Source organism: Prunus mume, linkage group LG3 (assembly GCF_029339155.1).
Source record: "Prunus mume cultivar Tortuosa linkage group LG3, ASM2933915v1, whole genome shotgun sequence".
In the NCBI taxonomy this organism is placed as follows: domain Eukaryota; kingdom Viridiplantae; phylum Streptophyta; class Magnoliopsida; order Rosales; family Rosaceae; genus Prunus; species Prunus mume.
Window position 1 is genome coordinate 27,438,794 of NC_142700.1, and position 16,481 is coordinate 27,455,274.

The following is a 16,481-nucleotide window of genomic DNA, read 5'->3' on the forward strand; positions in this document are numbered from 1 at the left end:
GTATTAAAACCCAAACCAAAATACCTAGAGTAATTTTTGGGTGTTAACCATGTGCAGACTAATCAATAGACGAAAGACATATAAAATATTTGCAATGCAGCCCACATGTTATAAAAAGAAATGCAATAAGTTAGATAATAATTCAACATGTCCCATGTTTATTGGATGACACCACCAAACATAAAAAAATTTCTCAAATAGCCAATGTCTCACATACTAATTAGTAAAGTTAATTATGTATAATACCTAATTTGTCTTTGATTTAAAACTAAAGTTTCTAAATATTTAGATGATAATTTTCATTAAAAATAATTAGGTGATAACGAAAGAAAGGCGGATTCTGGAAAAAAAGAAAAAAAGAAAAAAAGAAAAAAAAAAAGAAAGGCAGAGTGTTTGTTTAGTATGTTTTGAATTAATGCGAAGACATTTTGGATGATTGATTAATGGGGTTCGAGGTACATTTGAAGCCTATCTTCGGCCACCCCAAGGTCGAGTGGGCTGCGGGTAACGCTTCTACTCCGCCGCGTCGGTTCTTGTTCCACGTCCATGCCTCCCCTGATTATCTGCACCTCAGAATCCATGTCACTGATTTCCACTGCGACACCTGGGAGGCCGTACGATCGGTTTCCCAGCTTGACGACATGGTTTGCCTCTGACCCTTTTCTTCCTCATATTTCGATTTTAGAGGCACCCAAATATTTATTTATTCATTTTGTTTAAATCTTCGCATGTAACATAGTTAATGGTTAAGAAATAATGCTTAGTTAGGGACAGGCTGAATTATTATCCAGTTCGGGAAATATAGCTAAATGTTCTGTTTTGTGGTTAAAGTTCAGGCTTTTACTGGAGTTGCTGATGGGTTGTAATGGTTGGAAGTAACTATAATGATTGAAACCTCCATCAACCTTTTATTTATTTCTTTTTTTGTGGGTTTTTTTGGATTAACTTGCTCTAACCTCATGTGTAGAGGGACAGCATAGGAATAGGAGGCTCCTGGTCAGACTTCATAGACTATCTTATAGCTTCCATAAAATCCGAAGATGTAAAGCTTGTTTTGGAGGGACATTCAAACTCCGACGGTAGGCATTAGCCTTCCTTTTTTTTTTTCTTCCTGTCTTTTCCTTTTAACAATGCATGATGGATGCAATACTGTAGGCATTAGCCTTCCTAAACCCTGCTTTTGTAATAGTGTATAACTTCTTGACAGTGCTTTGGTCATGGCAAGAATAAGTACAAGAAAGTATTGATGTCAATCCTTTTTTTTGGTAAAAGTATTGATGTCAATCATTTAGATCACATGGACAGTGTGAATTCTGTGCTAACCCTTTAACAGAAAGTGTTACACAAACGCATTCTTGTATCTACATCACCATGTAGATGGAGAAACTTTGATAAGGGAAATATGCTCATTGCTTACATCATCCGTACTATGTGTCTTACAGGTGCTGCATATGCAAAACTAGTGGCTCAAAAATCAAAAGGAATGCCAGTAATTTCCATTTCTCTTACAAAACTTGTGGGGACTGCTGGTAGTGAGGCTATTGCAAATCTATCTCTTCAGCTCTTTGAAGAATTCAAAAGCATCCATGAGTTTTATGTGGAAGGTTGTCTTCTCATTTCCATGCAGCAATGTGTGTTTGTTATCGATAAGCCTGTATTCTCATTTCCTTTCAGCAATATGTGTGTGGGCATGTGTTGTGTTTTTTCTGAATTCCCTTTTACAAAATTGGGGGTGAAAAGCGGGAAGGGGAAGGTTAGGGTTGATAAGTTGTTCATTGATGAAATGTCGACAAGTAAAGAAATCAAATGTCAATAAGTAAAGAATTTCAATTGAAGATGCAGAAATTAAGTTTTTCACTACTTCACTAAATATGTTTATACCTCTGTGTCTGTCAGTGCATCTGCACGAGTTGCCTTAGTTCTATATTTGTTGGGTCACATTTGTTTTTGAGCCACGATTCCGGATCTTAAAGCCCTTCTTTGTGCATTACTGCTTGATGTGTGTACTTGGCACACATCAGAAATATCTTGTGCTGGAATTGACTGTTACTACTTTCTCATTGTGCCCCAGAAAAACAGCGCTCTATTGAATTGTCAAAAGCGATATCAGCTGAAAAGGTATGTCTACCTGTTGTGCACTGTAATACTCTATGGGTATTCATGCCATGCTCCCACAACACAAAGACATGGCAACGTGTCAATTTTTTTTTCTGCCATACTCAATTTTATGTCTACATGTTCGCATTTGAAAGAATATTTGAGATGCATTCTCACACATGTACAAACGTATCATATATCATCATTAATTCTTTGCAGTACTCAGTTTTCATCTACTTTTGGCATATCATTGGTGTGACTTTTGTGTTGTATGAAAGTGGTATTAGAAGTCTGGTATGTGCAATTGGGTTCAACCACTGATTTCAAAATGCAGCAATACTAGTGTTTTGTTCAAGTCAGACAACATAAGTTGATGCAAGGGAAACACATTGATGCCAAGACCACCATCCACTTTACAGTCATATACGTTCAATATTTAGTGGGACAATGAATAAACCCATACTCAGTTCCAATTCAGTTGTTATTTGGTTTACTGAGAAAGTTGCACATTAAATGTGAACGAGGCCAATGGCCACAAAGAGACTGGTTTCAGACCAATTGGTGGTGATCTGAACCTTATGTGATACTATAATTAAATCTTTACTATCAGCAATTTGATATCAGAATAGGTTATGTGACTCGAATCACTAATACAATTCGGATAATAATAATAATTGAACTATGAAATTCTCTGATTTGACATTATATCTAAAGGTCTGTTCCTCTTCTTCAATATATAGTTTAGATTATGGAGACCGAGTGCTGCTGTAGAAAACAGGCCAATAATAATAAAAAGTTCATTTTACAAGTGGGAGTTTGTGGATTTGTTGTTACTTTGCTGAGCATTAATTTTAAATAGTAGTGCGGGATTTTGGTCACTAGTAATGTGTTATTTCTCCGGAGTTATTGATTATTTGAAATTTGTGGCAGGCATGTTATAGATCTGTTAGCTTTTTTGTCCACTAATTTATCTTTAAATTATCATCAGGCCATTCCTTACTAAACTCTGTTCTATTTTTATGTTAGGAAAGAAATGCTAGTATCCAGAGCCAACTGGAGCAGTATTCCAAGAGGCAAAAGTTACAAAGGATTAGTTCCTCAGATAAAGTAGATGTTTCTGGACTATTCAGTAATGGTTTGAAAAGTTCTCCGGGTAATTCTTTCTGCCTGAAGTGTGTACCATTTTGGTAAAGTGATAAGTTCTGTATTTTCAAACAGAAGATTGCCATGTGTGTGTGTGCACTTTGTTATTAGTAAGAAAAATTACAAATAAAACTAAATTGTGGATCACGTTTCTGGAACTTGATAGGTATGTTGGGTTAACTTTTAAATATCTTCTTTCATGGAAAATCTCTTTTGTTGAGTGCATCTCCATTTTGCCAGCTATATACATGTCCTCTTTTGGGTGTTTGTTGAACTTCTAATTGTCAGAAAATAATTTATCCACATGCCTTCGCTGCTAATATTCATTCATTCTCCCCATCAGCAATTGCCTTGATAGCACATGTAAGGCAGAGGACCTTTTTTTAAAGGTCTCTTTTTGTGTGTTGTTGCACGGTTGATCACTCTCCGAGGAGCGATCAGTTTAGAATTGTTTATGTGTTCAATCAAAGAGCGAAAATAAGCCTCTTCACTCTCAAAGGGTAATTCAAAAGCTCAGCTGCATTTGTGTATGTCATTCATAGTGCATGGTAATTTTGGGATTCAGTCGATTTCTTAACCTTGTGAGCGAAATACTGTTCAGGCATCAATATTCAATAGAGCTCCTCCAAATGTCAACTTCTCATCTTGCATCATATCTTTCTATTGAGCTTTTGATATTTTATTTGATTGTCTTTTCATTGTTTCCTCAGCATTTTCAGATTCCCTGCTTACAGATTGACTTTCTTGTTACCTGCCAATAATTGGAATTCTTCACATATCAATTGTATTATTATCAAGTGTCAACTGAATATCTATTTGCCAATACTGCAGATAAGGAAGCAGCTCGAGATATAAACTCAACAACAGTTGCCAATCGGGTTGTGCCTGCATATCGTAGGTAAGTTGGCCTCTCGAACACTGTTTACCATATGCATCCATTATCTGGGTATTTCCACCGTTCAATACCGTATTCCATATGTTCTCCTTACATAAATAACTGTCTATATTCTTTGGCAGGGCAAAAGTAAGAGGTGCCCTTCTGCAGGATACAGAAGAGGAACACAAGTGAAAGCTGGGGTGTCTGACAATTTGGTGTGCACCCTGTTGTGTGAATTAATTATAATATTTTTTTTTCCCCTGTTTCTGGTACAAAAGTTAGATTTAGGTTTCTGTTTTTCATCCTTTAGACCAGGCTGTAGGACAATCAGGGAAAAAAACCATGCGTCTTTTTATTGCCATGATAAATATTTGAAGCTCTCGTTTTCCGCAAGTGCTTGCAATTTTGTACCAGTGCTAATCTAGAAGACCTTTTACTTTGTAGTAGGAAAGCTTTTAAGATAATTAGAGGTTGGCTATTGATTGAATTTATGAGCATTTAAATGGCCAGCCTCTTTCCATCGCAATGCTCCAATTGCAACCGAGAGACTATATATACCAGGAGATCATTAGAAGCTTATTGGATTGGATTCTGGTTTGTATTTTCTGACCCAGTTCATTGAATCTTGCTCATCCTCCTAACCCAAGCTACTTCCTAAGGTAGTTTAGTAGATAGATTATAGGGCTCCCAATGCCGTTGTGTTTGGATGGAGAAATAAATTTGAAATTTGAACATAAATTAGAATTTCTGAATTGGCATATCCTATTCCCTTTATTTGGGTTTATAAAGAAAGAGATTTAGAAATTCAATGTGGAAAAAAAAAAACACATAGAAGTCGGGAGTCGAAACTTGATTTTAAATTTCATCTCATTCAGGTGTCATCTCTCAAATTCAAGATACAGCCTATGTAATGCCTCTCTACCACCACCACCTTAGATATCACATCCTTACTGCAGCCATCACCACCACACCTCAACCACCACCATCACTCGTTTATCGGCCAATCATCACTCATTTATCGATCGATGTTTTTATAGTTAGTTTAAATTATGTATTTAAATCCCACTATAACAAGGAACATTACAAATTCCCATCATTTTAAGTACTCTCAATTTTTGATAGTTGAATTGTTTCTAGTAAAGGTTGTGTTTGGCGTCATTCAATTTTGTTGGGATTTTGAATCACGTATCATTTTATTAGCCAACTTGCAGTTTCTTTTAAAAATTTTGTGTCTAAATTGAACAAGCCTCATTTTCTTTAGGGCATACATACATATGATCGATATACATATACAGATAAACAAATTGGCAATATTTTCCTTTTACAGTAAGCATCCCTATTGTCTCTTGGTTTTGCTTTTCTTGCTGTGGAAGAAGAACCAGCACCCAGGTAAGGTATTGCTCTCATCAGAAAACCTGCATATTCAACAAAACAAAATCAATTTGTGTTTCTTATCAACAACAAAATAATAAATAATAATAAATAAATAAAATTTCAATTACATACCTAGTTCTGCTGCTGCAGCTGCTATTGTTTCCCTGACTGTTTTTATTTGCTCCTGCAAGGAAAAATGTCCTTATCTTACACCAATCTTTATGGTTTTCCTTTAATGATAATGAAGGGCTTGGGGTAACTTTTGAGGAGCGATTCCCAGGTGACTTTGGTTTCTTCTTTGAACCTAGAAAAGTTGGAAAGAACATCTTAATTAGGAAAGTTTCACATTCCATGCTTGAACAAGTCCTTGATATTTCGTAGCTGCTTTTCTTCTTCACGTTACTCTTTTGCTTCCTGATTTGGACTTCTTCACTGCTGCTTTTCTTCTTCACGTTACTCTTTTGCTTCCTGATTTGGACTTCTTCACTGCGAAAGCTGAAACTTGTCTCTTTGGCATCAGTTTCTTCTTCTCTAACCCCCTGAGCACCTTGTTGCTCATCATCAACAATATCTTTTAGAGAAAGTTCGTAACATGACTCGGGCATGTCTTGGATCATTTCCATCATCTCCCTCCTACTTTGAGCAATTGCTGCTTGTCTTTGTGACAACGTCGTCATTGTACAAGGATTACTACAGTGGTGGTTGTTGGGGAGCAAAGGAGAAGACTCATCTTCGATGTTCCATCTCAGCAACGTGTTCGTTTCCCAGAAATCAAAGTCTTTTTCTTCTGCACTACCGGGACGACTGCTGCGGACATGGCAGCTTGGAGAGAGATGATTCCTAGGAAATTTTTGACACTGGTCAAGATCAAGCATGGTAGTATATGAAACGAAGAAAGAGAATATGTAGGTGCTGAAACGTTAAGCAATATTTTTTTATTTTTTTTGTGTGAGTGTGGGAGCTACAAGTAGTATGGCTATGCTAGCTGCTGCTGCTGCTGCTGCTGCTGCAAATTATAATATCATATTATATCATCACTGCGATGATTTGGTCAATGACATTTTCTCCGGAGTTCAATTTAATTATAGGGAGGGAGAACTAAAGTCACTGCCGTCTAAGATGGGAAGGTCAATTAAACAGTCCAAATTTTCCAATTTTCCACCACTTGTCTAGCTCCAAGTTTTTCTTCTAGACAAAATTTGATGACTTTTATAAGTCCTTATTTTTTTTCTTAGCTTCTCTGTCCTGACTTAACTACAATAATTTCTCTCTCCACCATAAAAATAGTCTTGTCTATTACAGCAAATTGTACTTATTTGCATCTTTAGTACGAATTCATGCTTAACGAGAACACAATTCAATGGTTATTGTGATTACTAGTAGAAAAAGACAACGGTAACATGGAAAAATCCGAACTTATAACATGGAAAAATCCGGACTTAGGGTGTGGATAAGTTCATTGAGTTAAAGAAAAATGAATGGTCCAAGTCCTAAAAGCTTATTCAAAACCATTTAAGCTGATTTAGGACTTGTTGCATGCCAGCATGTTGAGAGCGATCCAGATGCCAAAATAAATTTCCTTGGAAAAATTGAGCATGTAATGTTGAATGATGTTCTAGTAGTCAGTGTCGAGTTCCGTAGTCCAACATTTTGATAGGACTTTGGTTTGCAAATTGACTTATAATTGGGACATTTTGATGTTGAATGATGTCCTTTGATCACGGTTTCTAGACCTCTGACAAATCCTTAAGATTACAAAAGTACATATTTTGGCCTGACAATTATTGTGGCCAAAAAGATTTTGTCGTAAAAATTCAATCGAAAAGCAAAGAAATCATTCAACACAAGTTGATCAGCATGAACACAATCCACTTTACTTGAAACTTTCAAATGGTTTTGAGCATCTTCGTTGAGTTTTTTTACCTCCAATCATCAACAAAACAATAATTAAACTCAACTCTCAAAGAAAACCATGACAAATTCATGAAATAGGATGAAACATACTAAGACCTCACATGGTCCCTGATAAATTGCTCCACCTCAGATATTTCACCAGTTACACCAGAAGCTTCTGCAACTTTAACTTTGTTCTGGCATTGGGAAAAAGAAAATGGTTCGCCAGGCACTCCAAGTGTAAAGTCGTTTGCAATATCAGCTGTTGATATCACACTTCTTGACGCACGTAATTTGTCACTACAAGATATTATATGACAAATACATGAGGATAATAAAATAGATATATAAATCAGAAACTTATATCACAGAGCATTCTTGACAAATGAACAATTAAAGAAACAAGGAAAAACAAATCAGAATTGAATAAATTGAAAAATTTGTCTTGAATGCATCATGGATGAAAAATACGAAATCACAGCAAAACTGTTTAACTGTAAGAACTATATTTATGGAAATAACGAAAATAAAGAATATTTCTTATACAAATAAAAATAAAGAACAAAGATATAGGATATAATTTTCGAGTGCATATAACAAACAATTAATATAATCCCATACACAACCACTGAAAGGCTTGGAGTAGAACAATATAATCAATCGGATAAAAGACACCCACAGTAAACAAAACTCAAATCTTACATTTCTTTCTCCAATTGTTTTCGAATAAATTCCTTGCTATGTGCTGTCACTTTGTCTGTCTTGTTGCAGAGAATAAGAACTGGAATTTTCTTCCTCACCACACTCACCTTAGTCAAAATATCATACAGGTACCTGTTGCAAATAAAGTGCCATAGGTCAGCCATTATATAAGTGAAAATCTTATGTTGCATGCAAAGCATGCATCTATATTCTTAAACCCCATATTTAGGGTCCTCCATTCATTACTAGCAATTTTACGCACTCTATTGCCTTGGACCAATAGGACTGGCACCCTTTACCACCAAGTGGTAAACTGGATGTGAGCATATGGCAAGCAGAATAGTCATTTTTAAATAAATATCATATATGTAGCTTTATACTGAAAAAAGAAATCTTACTCTGAAGCAGCACGGCAATTTGGTAAGAACTCCAAAGCATCAACCACAAATACTATACCAGCTGCTTGAGGCAGGACATCGTCTAGTTTGGCTCTAAGCCGAGAATGCCCAGGAACATCAATAAGATGAACAGGATTTTCCTTTCCATTCTGTCAGGGACAACCAAAAGAAGGGTGAGCAAAATCAAGTTCCAGAAGGACAATCAACAAAAACAATAGTAGAAAGAAAGGGAAGAATATGTTTGTGGCTAATGTCTTCTGCACATTGAAGGCAAATAGATAAGTTAGATCTGCCCTCATTACAAGCAATATATAATAAAACATGGTTTATTCGCATATGAGCACGAGAAGCTGAAATGTACCTTCGATTTTTCAGAATGGAGCACAAAAGTTTCCTCATTTGGTTCCATTGATGTCACAATACCATGATGAGAAGAGCCATCCCGCAGCTGGCACGTGCATAAAATCATGCCACAAAAGTTGGATCAACACTGCTATGGCATAAATAGATCATCAAAGAAACTGAAAACGGGGGAAAAAGGACATACTTAATACAAGGCATTTAGAATTTTTAACCAAAATTTATTTCCCAAGTACTAAACAGTATCTTATCACAAAGAATGACAGAGTTTCAAATTTTATCAAAAGGAAAAGGATACAACATAAACAAAGGACAAACTCAATATTCAAAATAACATGATATTGTCTAACAAAGTTGAGTAATAAGACGAAACCTGAGATTCTTATTGCAAAACCAGTGTTTTCAGAAGTGAAGGTATGACAGGGCACTTATGTCTCGTCAGGCAAGAATTAAGCCTTGAGTCACATAAGCCTTTCAGGCCTCGAATTAACGTAAAAAATCAAAATACATATTGTCATTCAAGCACATGGTCAGTCGAAGGGTAATATTTCAGGTGGAACAGGCTTCTGCCTCTTATTTGGATGGTTTATTCCCTTTTCCAAATACCCCAGCCAAAGGATGTCGTCTGGGCTGGGAACACTTAAAAAAAAGGGTCCCTTCCACTTTTGCTAAAAAACAGTGAGAAGTATGCTACAATAGAAAGACGTGAGTCTTTGCAGAATTTTGTAGCTCAGATGGATGTCTGAGCCTCAAGGTGAGCCTCATGCACGCCTTTGAAAACACTGCAAAATTAATTAGTAGAAAGCTTGCATAATTTTGAAGTTCTTAATTGGCATAATGAAAATAACCAGTCATATGGTCGAGATGTAATTTGTTTGCATTACATATCATGCACTAAGAAGCATGACGTTAGTCGAGTCCACTACACATTGAGTCTAATAACAATGTTTAAGGAGAACAAAATCCAATAATGTCAATGCTTACTTGATAGAAAAGAACAGTCTTTCCACTCCCGCTAAGCCCAGTCAGCAGTATAGTATTAGCTTTTGGGCGTTTGAACAACCTAACTACAACACAAAAGATATCAATAACTATTATCATAGTAGAATTTTTTGAGAAAGTGAGATAAAAGAGCATACCCAGTAAGAGTAAAAATGAGGTAAACAGCAAGATGGCGACAGCAGCATAAATCTGTTCAGATGGAACCTGATGAATGTATTCAAGGGCTTGAGATGACCATTGCCCTGCCAATTTCTTCAATCGTCCTGCTTGTGTCTTCAATTGTTCTAATCCTTCCATCTTCTTTTGGAATTTTAAGAAACTTTCAGTATGATTTGTCCTCTTCACTCAAACTGAAACCCTTAGGGGAACGCCTCAAGAAGGAATGGAGCTCAAGTAGGAAGAAAGTACACTAAGGGGAGACGGAAATGGGGGTGTTAGGGGCTTCTGATTAGAGAGTTGGCAATTATGGACGAAACAATATGATAGGGGTGTTTGACCAAGTAAACATGGAAAACATATCAAGATCCGAAAAAAGAGTTCCAAATCCCAAGATGTGCAATTCAAAAGACATGACTCCAACTAAAGAATGTGTACACATGATAACATAAACTATCAATCTTATGAAAACCTAGACAATTGTTTGATAAACAAAAAAATTTCAGATTCTCATTGCCTGTTTTAGTATGTTAAAGATACAGTCATAGAGAAAATTTCGCAGAAAATGTTGAAAAATAATGACTCTCAAAATTAAGCATTCTTTAAATTAATTGACAAGGATAAATGACTTTATCGATGAATCAAAGCAGCCGCACAAGTTACATATATCTTACATTGATATAAAGAATGATGTAGGATATGGGTGAATTGGGTATTTAGGTAGTTTAGCGGAAGCGAAAACAATGGAAAACAGAAAACAGAACAAAAGGGATAGGTCTGGAATCACACCAGGGGTTTGGCTTCACACCAAGTAGTCTCCAATCTCTGGAAAATAAGCTTTTCTTTATATCTCAACAACTCAACTCCATAATGAATTACATAGACTGGGTATTTATAATAATCTAACCCTAGAGTGAAAAACAAAATTAAACTTATTCTAGGAAAGAAATCCTAATCCAAATAAAATAGGAAACTTAGAAATCCTACTGAAATCCGGAAAAACTAAAAATCCTAATGAAAATCTGGAAAACTTAGAGAACCTAGGACCTAACAAATAAGTTAGGAAACTAATTAATAATTCCCTCTTCCATCTCTTTCGTTTGTAAACCCTAATGGGTTTGACAAAGATGTCCTCATCAAAGAAAATACAGACATTCCCATCTAATGCAAGGACTTAATGGAACAATGACAAGAGTTATTATGAAAAAATCATTACACAAATAAAAATTTCTTATTAAGTCTAAGAGCAACCACAAAAAGAACAAAATCCAGCATGTCACAAATTTGTGAAATGTTCCCTTAGCCAAACTCTAACCAAATATAGGTCTAACATATATACTAAACAAAATGCAATTTAAGTTGTAGTCATTAGGACTCCATGGAGTTTCAAGAGCCACAACAAACTTGGTTTACAAGGATGTGAAGAGCAGAAGTTTCTTGGGGTTAACAAGTGACAACTTAATTAGGATGCTTTGCATGGCATCATTCAACATATTAGATTCAGTAGTATATGGTTATAAGCAGTAATAAACATGGGCTGAGGTGTGCCCCCGCTCAAATGTTTCTTGAGAAATAATATGTAATGTGTTTGTCTTATTTTACCTTAATATCCTGAAACAATAAACTAATATCCTGTGTGCTAATAAGCTAGCTGAAGTGGTAAGTACTGGCCGTAGGTGTTAGATTAAGCACTTAAACAATAGAACAAAGAAGAATATAAGAGACCAAGGAGAAGAAATATAGATTGAAAAGATGAGATAAAGGGCAGAAACAGTAGAACAAAGAAGAATATCAGAGATCGAGGAGAAGAAATATAGATCGAAGGGACGAAATCAGAGAGTTCTAGGAAAAGGTTTACTCAACATTCAAATCTACATTTTAAAGAACTACATGGGGGTATTTATAGCAAACTAAAACCTAGACATAATAGGATAAAAATCCCTTGCTTAAACAGAAATCCTAACCCAAATAAAAAAGGAAACTTAAAACTAGAAATCTGGAAATCTGGAAAAGTTGAAATCCTACTAGAATTTAGAAAACTAGAGAATCTAGGAGACTAACAAATACATTAGGAAACTAATAAATTTAGGTCCTATGTGTCCTGCATCAGATATACTAATCTAGCTCACAATATATAATTCCAAAAACAAATCTTTGTTGCATAATTTTACACTATGGATACAGTAGCAGAGTTAGGCCTTTAACATTACATAAGGTGTTTGTCTCTGTAGGTGTACGCTATTATGGATACACTTTGATGAGAAAGAGTGTTTGGCAGCTGGACTGTGTCATTGATCATGCCTATAACTAGAGTTACTTTTAGTTAATAAAGCCTAAAATTAGAGTTATTTTCAGTTAACACACAAGTGGATTTGCCAAATAGATATTCTCTCCAGCATAATCATGCATCATAAATACCATGACAGTGCTTCTCTAAAATGATTTCAGTTTATTGTATATCTACTAAAGTGCACAGACCCTAGTGAACAATGGTTCAGTCTAAAGCATCACACGATTAATTAGCTATCTTTGCAAATTCTAGTGGGCAAATTACATTATTTAATTTTATAGGATACAGAAAGGGTGATTATCTTGATTATCTTGATTATCCCAATTAACTATGACGACCACTTAATGGGCACAGGACAAGCTCCACAGTTAGAAATCTGAACCTACAAATTAATTCATCCTTAATCTAATCTGAAACTATAATCATATATACTAACCATGGAATTGTTCCAAAGAGGTTAATATGAACTAAGAAAATGTATTTAAATTTTTTTCACAATTCAAGAAATTGCAGAGAAAATCACATAAGAAATTTTGTTTTTTTAATAGAAACTTTATAATTTCAAAAGAGAGAAACAAAGAAACAAGCAAGTGGATAAGGAATCCACAAGAGAAAACAAAAGAAAAGCTGCAGCCTCCAGAACAAAACAATAAAGGAAACATCTATGGAAACACCAATCCAATATAAAAATAGACATAATAAGAAAAGTTTGAAAACCTCACTTATGGAAACACCAATCCAATATAAAAATAGACATCATAATATCCAATCTTCTTTATAAAAAATAATCATATTTTGATTCTCTGATGTCTGAGGGTAAGAGAGAGAGTGATCATACCTGAAAATCACAACATAGATCTGAGAGTCTGAACAGATACGGACAGAAAAAGGGGGTGGGAACTTTTAAGCAAATTTTCCTCAGTCAAAATTTCGAAATAGTCAAACTTGCTTTCCAATTCCAAATTCTATTGTTTTCCAGAACTGAAATTACATTTATAATAAAAAACTAATTAAATTGCTAATGTCACATTACCAATATCTCAATTATTTCATACTCAATTTATCTTATCTTAGCTCGGTTGTTGAGAATCATTCGGGAGTAAACTCCAACTAGGCAGTTTTCATTCGACTATTATATTTTCATTAATTTATACATGGATTCACACCCATGGGGTTCTTTTATTTTTTGGTGACCACTATTTTATTAGCAAAAACACATCAATGAAAAAATGAGCTTTTGCACTGAGAATTTATTCATGTACAGTTATACTAGTCTCTGTAGTTTTCACGTTTCAGAAGCTATTACAGTTTACAAAATACAGAGAAATAGCAGTCATTCAACTACAAAAACTTGGAAAATCATATCCGCTTCCCGTTCCTTGCTATTGAATATAAGCACAACCCATAGAAGCAAATTTTCTTCCCATGTATTTCCACCACACAAGTCTGTAATGTCATAAACCCTAAATCCCTCAAATTCTAAATCCCTAACTTAGAAAAAAAAAACAGTAACAAAAGTTAAATTAAAAGAAGAAGAATAGTAAAATTGAAGAATTAAAAGAAGAAGAACTTACAGAGCCAGCAGCTGCAGAAGTGGGCACTGGCTGATGGTGAGGTCTGGCCGGCTGAGGATGGAGCGAGCGGCTGGGACGGATGTCGGAGTTTCTTTTGGGGTAAACTTTTGAGTAAAATTATTTTTAACTCCCCAACTACAGGGGTCATTCCATCATTAACGCATGACCATTTTGAAATGGAGGTGATTTTCACACTCATCATTTATTCTCCTTTTACGCTTCTTATAATTGTATTTTTCTCTATTCTTTTGAGTTTTTTTTTATTTAAACCTCGTCCTTCTCTTTCTTCACTTTATGTTCTAAATTCACCTAAATTTCTAATTAAAATTTTCACACTTTTTTGGAAAACCCAATTATCTTCCCAAATTACTCCTAAATACAAACCCAATAGAAAAAATAAAAAATAAAAAAGTTTTTCTATTTAAACCTCTCACTTTTCTTTGTTCACTCCAATACTTAAATCATTAAACTCTTAAGTTTTATTATTGTATAAAGACTTATTATCACAAAACGTCCCTAAGGTTTACAAAACTATCAGATTGCATCCTTAATTTTTTTTTTGTCATTCGTGGTTCTCAAGGTTAGTATACATGATCACAAATGGTCCCTGCAGTTAGGTTCCTAAAAACTCAGTTAGTTTTGACGTGACATATATATATATATATATATATATCACAAAACATCCTTAAAGCCAGACCCATACAAATGAGTCAAGAAATTATGGAATTTTGTAAAAAAGAAATTTCAGAATTACTCCAAAAAGGAATAATGAGGAAAAGTAAGTCACCCTGGTCATGCCCTACCCTCTATGTCCAAAATAGTGCCAAATTAGAAAGAGGAGCTCCCAGATTAGTCATCAATTACAAACCCCTCAATGCTATTCTTGAATGGATCAGATACCCCATTCCCAATAAAAGAGATCTCATTAAAAGAATAGGAAATTCAGTCATCTTCTCTAAGTTCGATATGAAAAGTGGATTTTGCCAAGTTCAAATCAAAGAGAGTGATAGATACAAAACTGCATTTGTCACCCCCTTTGGTCATTATGAATGGAATGTCATGACCTTTGGTCTAAAAAATACGCCTAGTGAATTCCAGAATATAATGAATGAAATATTCAACCCTTTCAGTGATTTTTCCATAGTTTATATTGATGATGTCCTTATTTTCTCCCAGTCAAGAGAACAACATTGGAAGCATTTACATAAGTTTCTCCATGTAGTCAAATACAATGGTCTAGTCATTTCTGGAAAAAAAGATTAAAATATTCCAAACCAATATTAGATTTCTTGGATTCAACATTTGTTAGTCACAAATTAGTCCAATAGATCGAGTCGTTCAATTTGCTAGTAAATTCCAAATCAAATCCTTGATAAAAGTCAGCTTCAAAGCTTCCTAGTATCTCTCAACTATGTTTCTGACTTCTACCATAATCTAAGAACCCAATATAAGCCCTTGTTCGATAGGCTACAAAGTAACCCTCCTCCTTGGACTCCTAATCACACCGATATTGTCAAACAAATCAAAATCCATGTCCAAACCCTTCCTTGTCTTGGCATTCCCTCAGTCAACTCCTTTAAAATCGTCGAAACAGATGCCTCTGAAATTGGTTATAGAGCCATCCTCAAACAAAAAGCATCTCTAGATCAACCAGAACAACTTGTTCATTCCCATTCTGGCATCTAGACTCAGTCACAAAGTAATTATAGTACTATAAAAAAAGAAATTTTATCTATTTTATTATGCTTCTCAAAATTTCAAGACGATTTACTAAATCAAAAGTTTTTAGTCAGAGTTGATTGTAAAAGTGAAAAACACGTTTTAGAAAAAGATGTCAAAATATTGCATCAAAATAGATTTTTGCATGATGGCAAACAATTTTGAGTGTTTTTTTATTTTGATATTGAATATTTGAGAGGAAGTGAGAATAGCATTCTCGACTTTCTCACCCGAGAATTCTTACAGGGAAAACAATGGCCGAAAAAAGATCAGACAAGCAAAAGGAGCAAGTCAGTCAACCAGTAACCCTCCCAACATCCATGAATCCAGTTAAATCCGAAATTGTCCTTTTCCTGGATATTCTCCAATCCAGATTAATAACAGATTTACTCTTGGTTCCACAGTCAGTCATATCCTTCCTAATTATCAGTCAGCCCTGGTATCTAGTTATGATCCATTTCAAGTCTCAACCCCACCGGCAACCCAGTCAGCCATAAGCCACAGAAAATCCTCCCCCTACGTCCCAAAGTTCACTAACAAACTCTTCGTCATTGAGTCATGTTACAATAATCACTCTAGTCCCGCAAAAATTGCAAAAGCTTATTTCCCTCCTAATTTCCACTTCATCCCTCAGCACCAGTCAAAATCACTCAAATACTATCAAAACCCAAACCCTTGAAATCCGCCCTATCAAAGACAGAAATAATCCAAAAGTCATCCTCTACCACTCTATGTATATCCACAAGATCATTAGTGAACCTGAATGGGGCGACCACCCTTATTCACTCAAAACCCTTAAATCAACCGTTCAGTATAGTTATTACTATTATATCAAAGCCTGGGATGTCATCTTCCTTCATCAAACCGAAGATTTCAGTCATTCCTGGTTTGTAAAT

The 16,481-nt window shown here is 35.1% G+C and overlaps 3 protein-coding genes across 5 annotated transcripts; 1 reads left to right on the forward strand and 2 right to left on the reverse strand.

Annotated features, from left to right (window-relative positions):
* The first annotated feature begins 405 nt into the window (after positions 1 to 405).
* Positions 406 to 4,614, forward strand: LOC103326933 (U2 small nuclear ribonucleoprotein auxiliary factor-like protein). The gene is made up of 7 exons (XM_008229184.3): positions 406 to 644; positions 968 to 1,079; positions 1,443 to 1,604; positions 2,072 to 2,118; positions 3,124 to 3,250; positions 4,072 to 4,138; positions 4,258 to 4,614. Exons 1-7 carry the CDS (start codon positions 444 to 446, stop codon positions 4,307 to 4,309), a joined length of 768 nt encoding a protein of 255 aa, XP_008227406.2. The 5' UTR covers positions 406 to 443; the 3' UTR covers positions 4,310 to 4,614.
* A 714-nt stretch (positions 4,615 to 5,328) lies between these two features.
* On the reverse strand, positions 5,329 to 6,564 carry LOC103326932 (uncharacterized). Its single transcript, XM_008229183.3, has 2 exons — positions 5,624 to 6,564; positions 5,329 to 5,532 (listed from the first exon to the last, which is right to left on the reverse strand). Exons 1-2 carry the CDS (start codon positions 6,364 to 6,366, stop codon positions 5,454 to 5,456), a joined length of 822 nt encoding a protein of 273 aa, XP_008227405.2. The 5' UTR covers positions 6,367 to 6,564; the 3' UTR covers positions 5,329 to 5,453.
* A 779-nt stretch (positions 6,565 to 7,343) lies between these two features.
* Positions 7,344 to 14,058, reverse strand: LOC103326931 (uncharacterized). Of its 3 annotated transcripts, XM_008229179.3 has the most exons (8): positions 13,867 to 14,058; positions 13,131 to 13,273; positions 9,984 to 10,255; positions 9,829 to 9,911; positions 8,846 to 8,932; positions 8,485 to 8,633; positions 8,087 to 8,218; positions 7,344 to 7,684 (listed from the first exon to the last, which is right to left on the reverse strand). In XM_008229179.3, exons 3-8 carry the CDS (start codon positions 10,141 to 10,143, stop codon positions 7,495 to 7,497), a joined length of 801 nt encoding a protein of 266 aa, XP_008227401.2. In that variant the 5' UTR covers positions 10,144 to 10,255; positions 13,131 to 13,273; positions 13,867 to 14,058; the 3' UTR covers positions 7,344 to 7,494. The 3 variants fall into 3 exon arrangements, with proteins under 3 accessions (XP_008227401.2, XP_008227402.2, XP_088904645.1); XM_008229180.3 differs by lacking the exon at positions 13,131 to 13,273; XM_089048519.1 differs by lacking the exons at positions 13,131 to 13,273; positions 13,867 to 14,058 and having other exon boundaries at positions 9,984 to 12,936.
* Positions 14,059 to 16,481: the final 2,423 nt, after the last annotated feature.